The sequence below is a fragment of the Zosterops lateralis genome (assembly GCF_965231275.1).
Source record: "Zosterops lateralis genome assembly, chromosome: 6".
Taxonomy (NCBI): domain Eukaryota; kingdom Metazoa; phylum Chordata; class Aves; order Passeriformes; family Zosteropidae; genus Zosterops; species Zosterops lateralis.
The window spans coordinates 39,255,603-39,271,824 of record NC_139761.1 but is presented as its reverse complement, the minus strand read 5'-3'; the positions used below and the strand labels follow the sequence as shown (position 1 = coordinate 39,271,824).

The following is a 16,222-nucleotide window of genomic DNA, read 5'->3' as shown; positions in this document are numbered from 1 at the left end:
ATTTCTTATAGACAAAAATCTGATGGAGTCCCCATGCTGAAACACACCTGTAGCATGTTACTCTGTAAAGTTAAAACATTGCTTCTGATAGTTGTCACTCCAAGGAACTTGCTGTGTGATAGAAACAGGATGGACTGCCCTGGAAAGCATGCAGGAAAGATGTTGATAGTTTAATTTTGCTTGTCGTAAAGCAAGTGCAGTTAGGGGAGGACAGCAGGCTCAAGGATGAAAGAGGAAAAAGGAACTCAGTGAGGGAATTGTGACAGCTACTTTATTGTGGAAAGGTCAGTGTTTCTCTGGGGAAGAGAGACTGCCAAAGTACAGACCTACCCTGACTCCCCTCTAAGGAACAGCTCTTCCTGATGACTTGAAATTTTGTCTTTTGTTTCTAAGAGATTTAGTTCCACTTCCTCAGGAGGGAAGGAACTTTATTTTCAGGAAGGAAACTGGCTGCAGCTCCATGAGGTGTTTCTTTGCTCTTTCAGTGCTGCCCACTTGCTCCCCCTTGGACTTCCACTGTGACAATGGGAAATGTATCCGCCGGTCGTGGGTCTGCGATGGAGACAATGACTGCGAGGATGACTCCGATGAGCAGGACTGCCGTAAGTCACCTCTCTGAGGGAAGAGGGTGGGTGCAGTGCCTGCCTGCTGTCACTGGAGAAACTTGACCCTTTTTATCACAGGAATGCAAGAGTCTATCCACTGAATTGGACCTCTGGCTTGTAATAAGCTGTATTCTGCCTGTGACAGAGGTGTGTACCTGTAAGCCCTGCTGCCTTGGCACCTGGCTTGCTGTTCAGCTGCCTGTCTTGGGGGAGGGGATGCTTCTCCATCCAGCTGTAGAACCGTTTATGCCCTACAGCCTTACTAGTTAATGTCCCATGAAGCACTTCCCTGAGCTGGGCTTCATGCCCTCCTCTGTTAGTGGAAACACCTAACCCCTGCCAAATCCTACTGAACTGCCTGTCTGGCTGACTTCCTGTGGCCTCAGGTTCCACTGTCTGACTTTTCTGCAGTGCTGGCCTCTCACCAGCGTCCTGTCCCTTCAAACAGGGCTCCTTGAGGAGAGGGTGGTGCTGAAGGGATATTGCCTACACAGAGTTGTGTGCATGGTGCACCAGAGTGACTCTGATCGAGGAACTCCATCTGAAGAAATGTAGAAGTAAAGCTCTTGACTGTAAAGTATTCCATGTCCACTGCATGCATGGAAATTAGTTCACTTTCTTATCAGTATATCCCTGATCTTTGCCTGCCTTTTTGGGCAAAGAACTGGGGAATCAAAGTTCAGGGGTTGACATCCTGTGTGATGCTGTGGAATGCAAGACTAAGCTCAGTTTTCCAGTCTATTCAAATGTATTCATGAAGGAAAAGATATGTAGGTCTGGGTCTCTTTGGTTTTCTGTTTTTCATAAAAGGTTGAAATGCCTTCATATCTAAGACAACAGTGGAGAAGGGTGTGATCAAAAGATTTGGAGACTAATGAAAGTAGAAAGACAAGGTTCTGTGCATGAGAAATTCCTGGGGAGTTATTCAGACTAGCAGTAACCGTAGGAGGGTTTCTGTTGGACTGAAGTCCTTGGGTGCTAAATTTGCAGTCCCTTTCCTTTCCTTACTGGTCTGCAGACAAGCTTCCTTAGGAAACTGGCAAGGAGAGTGGAATGAGGCTGCAAATACTGAGGTGTTCAGAAGAGGAAGTTTAAATTTGTGCTCTCCCTCTTCAGTGAACATGTGCTTTGCTTTGAAGACAGCTTTGACATTGTTGTGAAAAGAAGGTGGAAATACAACACTGCTAGCAGTTATTTGTTAGATAATGATAGGGACTATTAACTAATTTTAAAAGAGGCATGGATTACCTTTTTTCTGCAGGGTTATCTTGAGTCTGGCTTGGGACTGCTCTAGAATACATACTAGCATAGGGTGGCTTCATCTCTCTGTTCCGGCTACTTCCTTCAACCTATGTTCTCAAGTTTTAGAGCCTGCTGTACTGTTGGTGTGTGAACAGAGTGAAAAAGAGACACTCAAGAAATCTCCCAGTGGCTCTCCTGGTACTTGTTAGGAGAATCAGCTCTCCAGCATCATCGTGTCCTTGGAGGATGATGTTGCTTGACTTGTAACATGTCACACATTGGATGTTCTGCAAGCTAAATCTTTTTGCCTTGCCCTCACCTTATCCCTGTTGTGTCCCTGCAGCTCCAAGGGAGTGTGAGGAAGATGAGTTCTCATGTCAGAATGGATACTGCATTCGCAGCCTGTGGCACTGTGATGGTGACAATGACTGTGGGGACAACAGTGATGAGCAGTGTGGTGAGTAATGTAAATACTGCCATCACAGTACTTTAAAAGGGGTTGGGCAGAGTCCAGCCTATGCAGTTTACGGATTCCCTGAACACGGCTAAGGCTCCCAGCTGGCTTTTCTGGGCTGAACTTGTTGGATATTCCATTCCAAGGGCTGACTGCTTAGGATCTTGGGCTATTTGGCTTACCTGCCAGGCAAAAAAACAACCACTTGAGACCTTTCATTCCTTGACATGGCATTGTGAAGTCCCCTTGGATTCCTGTTGAATCCAGAACTCTGTGTCAGTTCAGTGAACAATGATGGTTTTGCTCAGGTCCTGCTTGACATGGGTATGTGTGGTTTAATGAGCAGTTTGTTTGTGGGTGCCCTAGGAGGTTCAGGAGGGTGGTGTAGTGTTTTTCCTGGGTACTCTGAAAAAAGCCAAGGCTTTGTTTGCATTGCTGTCTCTGCAGATATGAGAAAGTGCTCAGAGAAGGAGTTCCGTTGCAGCGATGGCAGCTGCATAGCTGAGCACTGGTTCTGTGATGGGGACACGGACTGCAAGGATGGCTCAGATGAAGAGAATTGCCGTAAGTGCTTTCCTTTGTAGCCGCAGGAAATAGCCCTTTGGACCTGCTCCTGCCTTGGGTTTTGGCATGTTTTCTGCAGCAGAGATCAAAAAACAAGTTAGTTCTGCCTGTACTGCAGCTATGCTGCCTTCTGCTGCCTACCCTAGAGGGCACAAAAAAATTATGTCTCTCTTGTGTTACCTCACAGGCATACTTCATCTGTGCCTTGCTGCTTCTCTTCCTTCTCATAGCTGTGACCTTGAGTCAGAGCAGGAGGTTTATGCTTTACTGAATATAGCTCTCTATGAAACTGGAGGAGTTGAAGAGCAGCTGGAAGGCGAGAATACAATTTCCTTCTTTTTCCTCTTGTCTGATTCTGGACTGAAATTTTGGAAGTGGGAGGTGGGGGTACTCTGCTTATTGAAAGCACCCTTAGTTACTGCATCTGAAGGCACCTCCTACCTGCCCAGTTTCTTTTCACTTAAATGCTTTTTGCAGGATATTGCTCAACAAGTGACTGATGCTGAAGGAGGGGAGGTGGTGTTGGGGCATGAGAACCCACAACAGTTGTTTCCTTCTTCACCTTCACAGGCTTGTAGCAAGTGGGACAGGAGATTTGTCCCTTTATAACCCACACTGCCTCTCTCCAGAGTCTGTGAGCTCTGTCCATGTCTCTGGAATTTGCAGTGGTCCCTTCCCCCTCCCTGCTCTCAAAGGCATTTTGCAGAATTTGTTCTAGATAGCAGGAAACTTCAAAAGGCTCTGGGAGGGGGATGAGGGCCGCCAGCTCCTGAAGGGCAGGGGGAGTGGATGCATGGGGGAGTTGTCTTTTATCTTTCCAGATAATGAGAGTTGGCAGAAAGCCAGGGGCTGCAAACATTTCTGAGCCAGGAAAGGACTCTAAGAGGAAGCCAGCCTTTCTCCCTCTCCTTTCGCTCTCTGCCTTTCTCGTTCCCTTGCCTGTCACTTCACCAAAGGCCATGAATAGACCTTCAGGAAGGGAAGAGAGATGTTCCAGTGATGCCTCCTGTGGGAGTGGAGGGGCACCCAGAAGTGGTGTCCCTGTTTCTCTAAGCTGAAATGCTATTTCAGTTCTGGCTGGCAGTTGTCTCTGTAAAACATTTTAAGTAACTTGCTAAGAAGTTCAGTTTGGCTACCTCCTGTTCTTTTATCTTCATCCATGTGGTTGTCATCTTTTCCTTATCTACAGTCAAGTTTGTCATTCATCTGAGACAAGATGAGATTATACTCTTTTTGTCTGGTTTTTTTTTTTCTTTTTGTTTCTTTTGAGGATGCGTGTGTTATAATTGAATCACACAACATGATAATTTAAGTCACTGACTTCATTTTCTCAAGGAGACTGAAACACTCAGGCTCCTTTGATGAGGGACACATTAACACATATTTTCATATCCAGCCATTGACACTGAATTAAAGCTCTTAGTTCACACCTTCAGGCTGTGCCCATTTCTTCAGGTTGAAAAGGCAGGTGTAGTTAATTTCCTAGACTACTCTTTCTTTTCAGTCTTTTTATTTTTGTTTAATAGATTTATATTTAGAACTCCTTAGTTAGGAGACTTGTATATCTGAAATATACAGTGCTTCTCCAGATAGTATGAGAAGAGGTGTCAGATTCTGTTATGTGGGACTCAAAATATTTTTCATGCCTTCCCACTTAGTGTACTGTTGAACAGAGAGCAGTAGGCAAATCCTTGACCATTAGTTTGTTTGGCTTTGCCCAGGGTCATCTCTCTGGCAGTGCTCCTTACTGAATAGGCATGGTTGTTTTGGCCAGAGCCTGAGGGGAAAGGGAGGGGGGAAATCCTCAAAGGTCAGGTGCTAGCCTGGACACCCTGCTGCTTGCTTGCTTTGGTCTACAAATGCTTATTTATGTTGAAATTCTGAAGGAATAATTCCCTAGTTTAACCTTGCATTCTGGCGTGCCTCAGTCCTTAATATGGAGCTATTCCTAAGGTTTCTTTATTTTTCTGTTTTTCTATCTACCTTTTTTCAAATTTATTAAACAAATTAAACACTTCTTGGCACTAAGACATAGTGTTTCAAGTATAACATGGAAGGTGACACCCTTGGATCCCTTTTGAGGCTTTTCCATCACTTCTTCCTTCACATCTTTTCGCTTCTCGAGAATTTAACAGCTCTTGAAAAGTTCTATCTTTATAGCCTATTATCCTATGTAACTTTTTAAAAATATTGTGTTTACTGGATTATCTGCATGAGTGTCTGTATATATAAGTTTAATTTGCTTTTCAGTGAAGCAAAACCAGTGCTCCTCTCTGTAATACAAATCATACAGAGATATGCAGCCGTGAATACTTGCCAATCCATGACGGGACTCAGAAGATTGCCTCTAAACAGGACTGTGCCTTGTCACCTCACATTTTTTTTCTTTGATTCCCTTGTTAGCATCAGATGTTCCAGCTGCCACCTGCAGCTTGGAGGAGTTCCAGTGTGCATATGGACGCTGCATCTTGGACATCTACCACTGTGATGGTGATGACGACTGTGGGGACTGGTCTGATGAATCTGACTGCTGTAAGTTAGCACAGGGTGATGTCCTTGTTCAAGTATCAGAGTTGCAAATCTAAATGCATTTTGCATTGGCTGGAGAAGGACTTACAGTGTAGATGGCAATCTTAATTGTTCACACATAAGCAGCTGGCTTGTTCATTATTAGGGGTTTTGTTTAACTCTGGAAAGTGAGAATAGTGATGAGGTTTGTGTAGTCAATGCACTTTTGCTTACAAGAATTACTACAGTTTCCAGAAGAAATCTACTCAGGACCAAGTTCCTTAATAATGGAGGGTACTGAGGAGCTTGAGGATTGTTACACTGGTCTGAGTTTGCTCTTTTTGTGTTTTTTCTTCTCTGCAGCATCTCACCAGCCTTGTCGCTCTGGAGAGTTCATGTGCAACAGTGGCTTGTGCATTAATGCTGGCTGGAGGTGTGATGGCGACTTTGACTGTGATGACCAGTCGGATGAGAGGAACTGCAGTGAGTGCTGTGAACTGGTGGAAACATTCAGTTTCTGTGGATGCAAAAGAGTGTTTGGGACGTTAGCTTTGGAATTGGGTCTCTTCTGATCTTTCTTGCTCATCTAACGTTCCTTTTTTTGACCCTCAGCTACCTCTATGTGTACAGCTGACCAGTTCCGCTGCAAGTCGGGACGTTGTGTCCGTCTGTCCTGGCGTTGTGATGGGGAAGATGACTGCTCTGACAACAGTGATGAGGAGAACTGTGAGAACACAGGTTTGACCTGCTACCTTGCTGCTTAATAGCTAATTAAGTTTGCATCCTGAAGTAGGTAGTTAGTGGGTAGGTAGTAAAGTCTCTTTTGTATTGCTTCAGGGAGTCCAGCTTAGAGTTTCTGTCCTTTCCAGAGAATGGGATCTGCAGGCTGTCTTAGATGCTTGACAGTTTGTGCAGGTCTGTGGGCTTAAACTAACTTAGGTGAAGGTGTCTTCTGGTCAAGTATTCTCCTGTCTTGTCCCTACATTGTGAATTACCACAGAGCTCTGGGGCAATTCCATTCAGACTTGGAAACATAATAATGTGCCAATGTACCCTTTGTCCCATGGGCTATACTAACTTGTGCCTTCTAGGTAGTTCTGGATCGCTTTCCTCTTGCATTGTGAAGTTGCTGAACAATTCTAGCAGGCAGTGGAATCAAAAAGGACATTTAGTGGAAGAGAAGAATAAAGCCTTTTTTTAGAGGATTAAGTGTGTCAGCTTCCCCCTTAGATATTTCCTCAGGAGTTACTCTTTCTAGTATTCATTTCACATATTTGTATTCCTCTGTATGATAGTGGTTATGGAGAGGAGGAGGGTTTCAACAGACCCTAGTGTTGTAGTAGGACTCAGGCAGTGTTCTGGAATCTTCTCTTTTCCTTAAAGCCTTCAGGATGCCTATAGGCTTTGTGAGGAATAGAGTGTAGTGGTCCACTAATTCATCCTAGTGAGTGGAGCCCAGCTATGTGTACTGATCCTTCTAGATCAGTGTATTCTGAACAGTGGTTTTAGGGGTGACAAAATGGATTTGTGAAACTGTGCCTCTTGTTTTGGGGCTATTGGGAGTGGAGAGTGGGTGTTCTACAAGGACAGCTGAGCTCAGAGGACCTGGAGAGACACACTTTGTAGGTATTTGAGAGCAGCTGCTCTCAGTGGGTCAGCTGTTGTGAGCATCAGTGTGGCGATCCTGGAAAAAGCAATTTTACTTAAAGACAAGCTGGTAACCCTGTTTCCTCATCCTGATAAAAAAGGTATTTAGAGGTGCTGAAAGAAACCAAGTAAAATTTCCAGAGCCAGTGAAATTCACTGTCTCCATATCAAATGAAACACAAGGTATAGTTACTATAAGGTTAGTTGTGCAATTCTACATTAGATCTGTGGTGACAGTGAAGAGTCTATGGTGAAAATTAAACTGGTTTTTCCAGGATGTGTACTGGCTCATCTGAGTGACATAGTGTGGTGTCCCAATGTCTGTAGCAAGAGTTAAAATCTTCTTGGTTTTAGAGCAGAGTTATATTTTTATTGGTCATAGAGAAGATTCCTAAAATGCAATCAGCTAGTGTAAGGATCTTTATGTTCAAAATGCAAATGAAGTCAGAGTTTCAGAATCCTTCATATACAGTATTCCTGTACTCTGAAAAGTAAATCTGCATGTGGTCTGGTTTTATGTTCTCACTTAGTGTGTCTGTAGTTCTTAACTGTACTCGTTAATCTCACAACTACTCTTTTCCACACTGTTTACAGGCAGTCTGCCAATCTGATTGTTTCTCTGCTGGTAACTGTATTGTCCTATTATCTTTGTAAGATTATCAGAGGGTGATGATTTAGGGACCACTAATCAAGTCAGCTCAAGAGGTACAAGAAGTAAGAGACAAGAGGACAGTGCAGTTATTGCTGAAGAAACAATCAGATTGGCAAAGTGTCTACAAACAGTATTACTTTGCTTACAAGAATTCTGTACAGTCTGCTTGCCAACAGCAGGAGTTGAAGCATGTAGGTCATATGAAATCCTGTTGCCTGAGCTCAGATTTCAGGGATGCATGTTAAATCTCATTCCAAGTCCATCAAAGTTTAGTTAGGGCTAGACAAGATGTTCCTTCCTAGGCAGGCTTAAGATCCATAGCTCTGCTGGTGTGACAGATCAGATTATTAAAGTGAGGAACTGACTCCTCCTTTGCACATGCTGAGCTGGGTTGTGGATTCTGGAGCCACAAAGGGAGCTAATCCAGGACCTTCAAGTCATTCTAAGAGAAACTAGTTAGATGAACTTCACAGTAAAGCAACAGTGGACTCAGACTGGCAGAGAGTGTGTAGACCTCCAAATCAGCATAAAAATATGCGGAGCAGTAAGGAGTACTAGATGAGCTGAATTCAAGAGAAGAGGAAGTCATGGGTTTGTGCTCATATGAAAAGTTTGTAACAAATCTTAGAAAATGTGCTATATTCTTTTCTTCACCATGACTATTGTTCCATCAGTAAGCTGTGATGTGCTACTTTTCCCTTTTTCTATTGCAGGCACCCCTCAGTGTGCCCCGGACCAGTTCCTGTGTGGGAACGGGCGTTGTATTGGCCAGAGGAAGCTGTGCAATGGGGCAAATGATTGTGGAGATGGCAGTGATGAGAGCCCACACCAAAACTGCCGTAAGTCCTCCCAAGTTCAGTCTTAGACATAAATGGAGGCCCATTAATGTGTAGGAGTGTATCTGGTGTTACTGAAGGATATGTGTAGGAAAGAAAGTCTGAACTATGATAATGGGAGCAAGTTAAAGATTGAGGAAAAAAACCTTATTGGTTTTGCCAATTAAAGACTGCACAGAGGGAATGATGGGGAAAAGATTACGATCTCAGGTATCACCACTTGTATGCAGAGACACTGAATCCAAAAAATATGTTAATCTGAGCTCTGTTGTCCCGTTCAGTTGTGGCTTGAAGAGGAGAGCTCTGGCTGCAAAGAGGAAGCTTCCAGCACAGCTTGTGTCCTCCCCCTCTTGTTCATCCTGCTTTGAAGGCTGACTGTGCCTAACAGCTGAAGGCAAGAGCAGCTGCCTTGTGGTTTCAGCTCAGCTATCTTCACATGTTTCTTCCACAGGTCCACGAACAGGGGAGGAGAATTGCAATGTAAACAATGGTGGTTGTGCTCAGAAGTGCCAGATGGTACGAGGGATGGTGCAGTGCACTTGTCACACAGGTTACAGGCTCCTGGAAGATGGCCGATCATGCCAAGGTGGGTTTTTGGAGCAGTAGCCTCCTCCCTGCTGCTTTGGTATGTTTGAAGTCGGTGGCTATGATAGGGTGAAAAACAGAGTATGAAAGCAGATGCAATCTATCAGTGAGATTGTTGGGTTTGTTGATGATCTATCTAATGGTAACTTTCTCTGTAACATGCAGATGTGAATGAGTGTGCTGAGGAAGGCTACTGCAGCCAAGGCTGTACCAACAGTGAAGGAGGCTTCCAGTGCTGGTGTGAGCAAGGCTACGAGCTGCGACCTGACAAACGTAGCTGCAAAGCTCTAGGTAAAGGGGAGTTCAACCTAACAACACAACTGGTGTGCGCCTGTTAGTCTAGTTCTCATAATTATGTCTCTAGTGCTTCACTGGCAGCATAGTGCTGTTCATCAAATGAACATTTGAAGGAAAGGAAGTACCTGGATTTGTGTTAGATATGCCCATGCTGTTGATAAATGCTTGTGAAAATTTTGTGTGATTTTGACCATGGAGAGAGGTACTACACTGTTTCCTTTCACTGCCAGGGAGACAGTGCTTGCCTTCTCTTCCTAGTCCTTTATCATTCCTTGTGACTCAGAAACTGGGACAAAATGAGCTTTCTGTCTCTGTTCAGGAAGCCTTTCTGTTCTTAGCCTTTCCAATGAGTGAGGTTGTATCACACCTTGTGGTTTGACCCTTGATGCTGGTCACCAATCCTGAATGCTATGAATGGTTGCTATATGGAGATCTGCTGGTTTTTTTTTAAAGATATCTGTACACTTCTTTAACTTCATTCCTCCTCTAATGTAGGAGCTGAGGAATTAAAAATTCCACTTAAAGACTTCAGATTTCATTAGGAATTCTGCTAATGGAATCCATAAAGGATGTTGATATTTTGGGGATGTTTTTTTGCAGTGGGAGTACCTGCTGAGTTTATATCTGGCTGAGGCAGATTTCAACTGTGTCCTGTGAGATGAGGCAGGGTTAGGTAGGACCTGGAATGATTGCTTCTTGCTGAGTTAAAGTTTGCCAGAAGGTTTAAAACTGCTCATCTTTGAGTTACAACTGTGTATAGAGGATGTAAAAACAACTCTCTGAAGTGTTTTGCACTTGGGGGTTGATTTCTGCTGCCAGTACTACAAAATTCTGTTCTGGGACTTGGTGCAGAGGGAATGGTAGGCAGGACCCAGTCAAATACTCCAATGCTGTCTTCCTGTATATCCTTAGGGCCAGAGCCTGTGCTTCTCTTTGCCAATCGAATTGATATCCGACAAGTGTTGCCTCATCGCTCTGAGTACACACTGCTCCTGAACAACCTGGAAAATGCCATTGCCCTTGACTTCCACCACAGCAAGGAGCTGGTGTTCTGGTCTGATGTCACACTTGATCGCATCATGAGGGCCAATCTGAATGGTAGCAATGTGGAGGAGGTGGTTTCCACAGGGCTGGAGAGCCCAGGTGCGTCATCACAAAAAAGGCAACAGTGTAGGGTGGGTGGAAAGTGGGGACCCAGCATTCAGAACAAAGTGCATCTCCCTGAGGAAGGCTATGGGTTGGATGGAATGGGTGTGAGGTGAGTGTCCCCCTGGAGTTAATCTTGGCTGGCAGGAGAAGAAACTGGGCCTCTTCTAGGGTGGACAGAGAAAGGGGAACTCTTTTTCTGTGGAGATCCATGGTTTCGTTCTGTGCTTAATTCTGTCTTGTACATAGGTGGGCTTGCTATTGATTGGATCCATGACAAATTGTACTGGACAGACTCTGGGACATCTCGAATTGAAGTAGCAAACTTGGATGGCTCTCACAGGAAAGTGCTTTTGTGGCAGAACCTGGAGAAGCCCCGAGCAATTGCCCTACATCCTATGGAGGGGTGAGTGAAAACATGGGAAACCAGGGGGAAACCCAGTGAGCCCTCCATGTACATGCTTCTTGTTGAACACTGAAAACCCCGTTCTTGGTCACAAAGGTTACCTTGGGGTAACCTTTGGTGGGGAGGGTCTTGAGACTTCAGTTGGCACTGACAGTTTGGGGAACCTGGCAGTGCTGGGACCCTTCAGAGCCTTAATCCTGCTCTGGGCCCTTCAGCTTTCAGCAGGCTGGTTTTCACTTCTCCCATGGCTGTGACCCAGTCTCATGCTCGAGGTCACAGGACTGATACTGTTTTGCCCTCATAGGGAGTGATGTTGGGTGCAGTATATGGGCTGCAAGTTTTCTGTCTGTCTCTCCTGCCTCCTCCAGTACTATCTACTGGACTGACTGGGGCAACACTCCCCGCATTGAGTATTCCAACATGGATGGCTCTAATCGGCGCATCATTGCGGATACACACCTCTTCTGGCCCAATGGACTGACCATTGACTATGCAGGACATCGAATGTACTGGGTGGATGCCAAACATCACGTCATTGAGAGGGCTGACCTTGATGGACGCAATAGGAAGGCTGTTATTAGCCAAGGTAAGTAACAGGCTTTCTCCAGGGAGTGCTTTCTGCAATAAAGACTACAGAGTAGCACAGTGCTGATCTGAGTTTGAGACACTGGCTCCTGCATCTGTGCTTGTCTCCTGTTCTTTCACTGTGGAATGAATTCTGTCCCCACTGAGGGATGGAGTTTGCTACTCAGTCATCAGTGGCTGCATCAAAAGCAGGTTGAGGGAGGTGATTCTGCTCTTGTGAGACTCCACCTGGAATGGTACATCCATCTTTGAAGCCCCAGCATAAGAAGAACATGAAACTGATGGAGGAAGTCTAGAGGAGGGCCACAAAGTTAAGAGGACTGGTGCACTCCCCTATAAAGCCTGGAAAGAAAGTTGGGGCTGTTCAGCCTGGGGAGGAGAAGGTTGTGTGGAGACCTAATTGCAACCTTCCAGTATCTGAAGGGAATGTACCAGGAAGCAGGAGAAGGACTTTTCATCAGGAACTGTAGTGTTAGGACAAGGAATACTGGATACAAATTAAAAGAGGGGAAATTCAGGTAAGGTATTAGGAAGAAATTTTTTACTGCGAGGGTGGGGAAGTGGTGGAACAGGTTGCCTAGGGAGGTTGTGAACGCTGCAACCCTGGCACTGTTCAAAGCCAGGCTGGATAAGGCCTTGAGCAACCTGGTCTAGTGGGAGATGTCCCTGCCTGTGATGGGGGGATTGGAACTAGATGATCTTTAAGATCTATTCTATCCCCCTAACCTTCTATCTATGATTATAGGACAACAGAGAGGAATTGTCCGTTAAATTACTGTAAAGCATATTTGAGCAGGTTGAGTGTGGTGAAGCCTAAGGGGCAGTGGAAAGAGCATTTTCTTGTCTCCCTGCTAGCCTGAGTCTTGTTAGATGTGATTATATTTCTATATTGCATATCTGTTACAGGGCTCCCACACCCATTTGCTATCACTGTGTTTGAGGACAGTCTGTACTGGACAGACTGGCACACCAAGAGCATCAACAGTGCCAACAAATTCACAGGCAAGAACCAGGAGATCATCCGCAACAAACTCCACTTCCCTATGGACATCCACACGCTGCATCCTCAGCGCCAGCCAGCAGGTAACTGCAGAGCGGGTCGAGACTCACCTGAGCCAGTAGAAGACCTGGAGCCACCCATTCCCTGTAAAGCCGGGAAATGACAGCCTGAGCCCAGCATGTGGACACACCCCCGCCTGTGCCCGGGGCTGTGGCAGAACTTGCTCCACCGCCCTCGTGTTGAGGTCGCTGGCCCGGTACCTCGGAGTTGGGTGTTACCGGAGCTCCCCCTGCTGACACCGGGGGTGGAGGCCTTTCAGTAGGAAATACTTGGGGCTTGTTTACACAACAGATGTTTTTGGACAGGGGAAAAATCATAAGTGGGCGTCTTAATGACTTACATGTCCCTTACTTCTCTATAACTGCCATCATCTGCTCTTGAAGTGGATTGAGTTAAATGGTAATTTTAAAATTGAGCCCTAAAAATGGAGTTAGTGCTTTAGTTTATATGTTTCCTTATTTTCAATCAACTTTTGGGTTGAGAAGTTGTATCCATGTGGTCTTGACACCTCAACTAGTTCTTCCTCCTTTCTTTACTGTTTGCTTTATGTGTGGTTGCTTTTGTCTTTGGCTACTTGAGCAGGGAGAAACCGTTGTGGGGACAACAATGGAGGCTGCACTCACCTCTGCCTGCCGAGCAGCAAGGATTACACCTGCGCCTGCCCCACGGGCTTCCGCAAGACCAGCAGCCATGCCTGTGCCCAGAGTAAGTGAGGTGGGAACACGTACTCAGATGTTCAGTGGGTGGCAGGGGGCTGGCAGTGGGACTAAGCATCAGCAGCACTTGCTTCCAAGGAAATGCAGCTGGATAGACTGAGTTAGAAGTATTAAGGGTTCTACCAGAGGATACTTCACCTTTTTGATGCATTCCCTTGTTGTGTATTCTCACTGCCCTCACTAGGCTTCCTGGGTGGGGATGCTGACAAATTCCACCCTTGGTCCTTATTTTAGGGCTGCTACTGGAGCCATGCAACCTGGCACAGATGATTGTCTCCCTGAAATTCCCATAATGTCTGTGTCAGTGATCAACAAAAATTCAGTCCTCATCACTGCCGCATTTCTTAGTTTACAACTATGTGAAAGAATTAGACCAACTATCTCCCAGATTCTCAAGAGCTATTTTTAAACAGCTATTTGATTGGGAGGGACGTCTATGCTACCTTTTGAAGAATATGGTTGCCCTTGTTCCCTCAGCATAGGTTACACCTCAGGACAGAGCTCACAACCACTCTGACCCCCCTTGCCCATCCTCTCCCAGTGATACTTTGCTTCCAGTGAAAAAAAAAAAGACCAAAACTTGCCAGTGAGAGACGATATAGGTGGTTAAGGTTGTGGATATAGCAGGGAATTGTCTGTCTATCACTGTATTGTTGAACTTAGAGAAATTAAAAGAAGACCTTTCGACCTTTGATCAGGTCTTGACAAGTTCCTGCTTTTTGCCCGAAGGATGGACATCCGTCGGATCAGCTTTGACACAGATGACCTGTCAGATGATGTCATCCCCCTTGCTGATGTTCGCAGTGCTGTGGCTCTAGACTGGGACTCAAAGGATGACTATGTCTACTGGACAGATGTTAGCACTGACTCCATCAGCCGAGCAAAATGGGATGGATCGAACCAGGAGGTACAGTGTTCACTGTGTGTGGAGGTCATCTGGCTAAGAGACTCCTTGAGCATCAGATTTGAAGCCACTGGGATACACTGGCTTTTTAAGGCACTGCAGTTCATGGCAGATCTTTTGTTCATTAGTTTGCCGAGTTCTGGCAATGAGCTCACTAGACACTTCATAAACAATTGAGTGTATGGAGAACCTTGAATGGAGACATGAAGCATGGTGATCTGTGGGCTGTGGTCAATTCCTTTGTTGTAGCTCTAGAATCTGAAAGGAAGAAGTATTAAATCCTCTGTAACATTCTACATTTGGAACGAGAGCCATGCCCTTTGGGAATGCTTTTTGCACACACTCCTAGGCTGATGGTACTATAAATGAAGCAAACAGAGTTCAAAGTTTGGATTTGCAGTTTGAACTGGCACAAAAAAATAGATGTTTCCCCAAATAAAAGTCTTATTTGGACTTCTAAGTCCTTAATGCTCTCTCTTGTGGGGCATTGCTCTGCTCAGGCTTTTGCCTTTTGAAAGTCTTCATTGTTTGTGAATGGGCAGTGCATTGGACAAGTACTTTCTCCCTGAGGTCTAATTTCACTAAGGTTCTTTTTTGTTTGTTTTCATTTAGGTTGTGGTGGACACCAGCCTGGAAAGTCCAGCTGGACTTGCAATTGACTGGGTCACCAACAAACTATACTGGACTGACGCAGGTACTGGGATCCTCTGCTTTACATAGACTTCTGTCTTCCTTATTAGTCATGAAAACTGAAAATCTGCTAAGTAGTTCTGTCTGTTTCATTTCAAATTTGTCTTATTTCTGTGTAGCAAGAAGATGGAGTTTCATGTTATGTGCTTCTAACTGAGTGTGAATTGGGGCACAACCCTTAGTTTCATTCTCTTTGTAGTATCCCTAGTACTAATTCTGTAAAAATATTCGTCACTGCTGTCTTGCTGCAGAGCTTGTGATTGTATATGTTTAGGTATCTTCCAACAGTGTATCTTGGGGTGCAGCAGGTGATACTGGGAGCATGTTCCCTGCTGGGGAGTCATAGCTGAGAGAGATTTAGGGAAGATAATTCTTTTCTAGCTGTTCTCTCATGGCATGGGGGCTTAGGTAAGAGGTGGATTATATACAGCTGCAGAGGTGACTTGAGAGGGTAGAAAGTGACACTTTAAGCCCCAATTTCTTACCTATCCTCCAGCTAAGGACACAGATGGCTATAGGGGAAGAGCACATTGTTGTATGGATGGTTTTTTGCCATAGCTTTTGCAATTCCAAATTGATCTCTGTTATTTTCTCTCTCAACTTTTGTAGGAACAGATCGGATAGAGGTCTCCAATACAGATGGGACCATGAGAACTGTTCTAATCTGGGAGAACCTGGACAGACCTAGAGATATTGTGGTGGACCCTGTTGGAGGGTAAGAGATTCTTTCTTCTGGGATGACATAACAATTCTTGCATGTCTAAAGACTTTCTGGTTCTTTGGTTTTGTACAATTTTCTTTCTCACTGGTGCCCTTGTTCTACAACCTGCTAGTGAGTGGAACTAGAGATGTGATTTTAGATGCTAATGGAACAAGATAAGCAGAGGTAATTGCCTATTGGGCTGTGGAGCTTGCAGGAGCTGGCTGGCTGTTTTCATTTGTTTATCCTGGAGATGTAATAACTAAAGATGTGGTACAAAAATATTGACAATGGGGCCATCTAGATGTTTTCTATTTCTCCGTTTCACATGTACGTTGAATTTGTATTCAAGCCCCTTGCTTATCAACTAGAGTTTCAGTCAGAAGGATGTCCTCAGACCTTGTGGAGGTGGGGTAGAGTGGATAGAAAAAGGCTTGCCAGCCATTGCTTTAGAAGTGTTGAATGTTTTGAATGAAAGAGTGCTATTCTTTCCTTGAGTGGATTACTGGAAGACAAATGCAGTAAGAGTGTAAAGGGCTAGTGGTCTACATTGGTAAATAATCAGTTAATTTTTAGACCTTGACCTATTTTCTTGAACTTTTTCCTATGCATTGTAATTAGGCCA

At 44.9% G+C, this 16,222-nt stretch overlaps 1 protein-coding gene across 1 annotated transcript in view; it reads left to right on the top strand.

Moving 5' to 3' along the window:
• The window catches only part of LRP4 (LDL receptor related protein 4), a gene marked incomplete at its 5' end in the record, with an annotated part of 47,271 nt that overhangs the window by 15,057 nt on the left and 15,992 nt on the right, over positions 1-16,222 (top strand). The window contains 17 exons of the mRNA XM_083862615.1: positions 486-602; positions 2,191-2,304; positions 2,749-2,865; positions 5,269-5,397; positions 5,737-5,856; positions 5,986-6,111; positions 8,386-8,511; positions 8,960-9,094; positions 9,259-9,384; positions 10,303-10,533; positions 10,786-10,942; positions 11,311-11,528; positions 12,434-12,610; positions 13,170-13,292; positions 14,002-14,210; positions 14,820-14,901; positions 15,507-15,612. Coding sequence (XP_083718741.1) covers positions 486-602; positions 2,191-2,304; positions 2,749-2,865; positions 5,269-5,397; positions 5,737-5,856; positions 5,986-6,111; positions 8,386-8,511; positions 8,960-9,094; positions 9,259-9,384; positions 10,303-10,533; positions 10,786-10,942; positions 11,311-11,528; positions 12,434-12,610; positions 13,170-13,292; positions 14,002-14,210; positions 14,820-14,901; positions 15,507-15,612 — 2,413 coding nt within the window. The remainder of the gene's footprint in view (positions 1-485; positions 603-2,190; positions 2,305-2,748; positions 2,866-5,268; positions 5,398-5,736; positions 5,857-5,985; positions 6,112-8,385; positions 8,512-8,959; positions 9,095-9,258; positions 9,385-10,302; positions 10,534-10,785; positions 10,943-11,310; positions 11,529-12,433; positions 12,611-13,169; positions 13,293-14,001; positions 14,211-14,819; positions 14,902-15,506; positions 15,613-16,222) is intronic.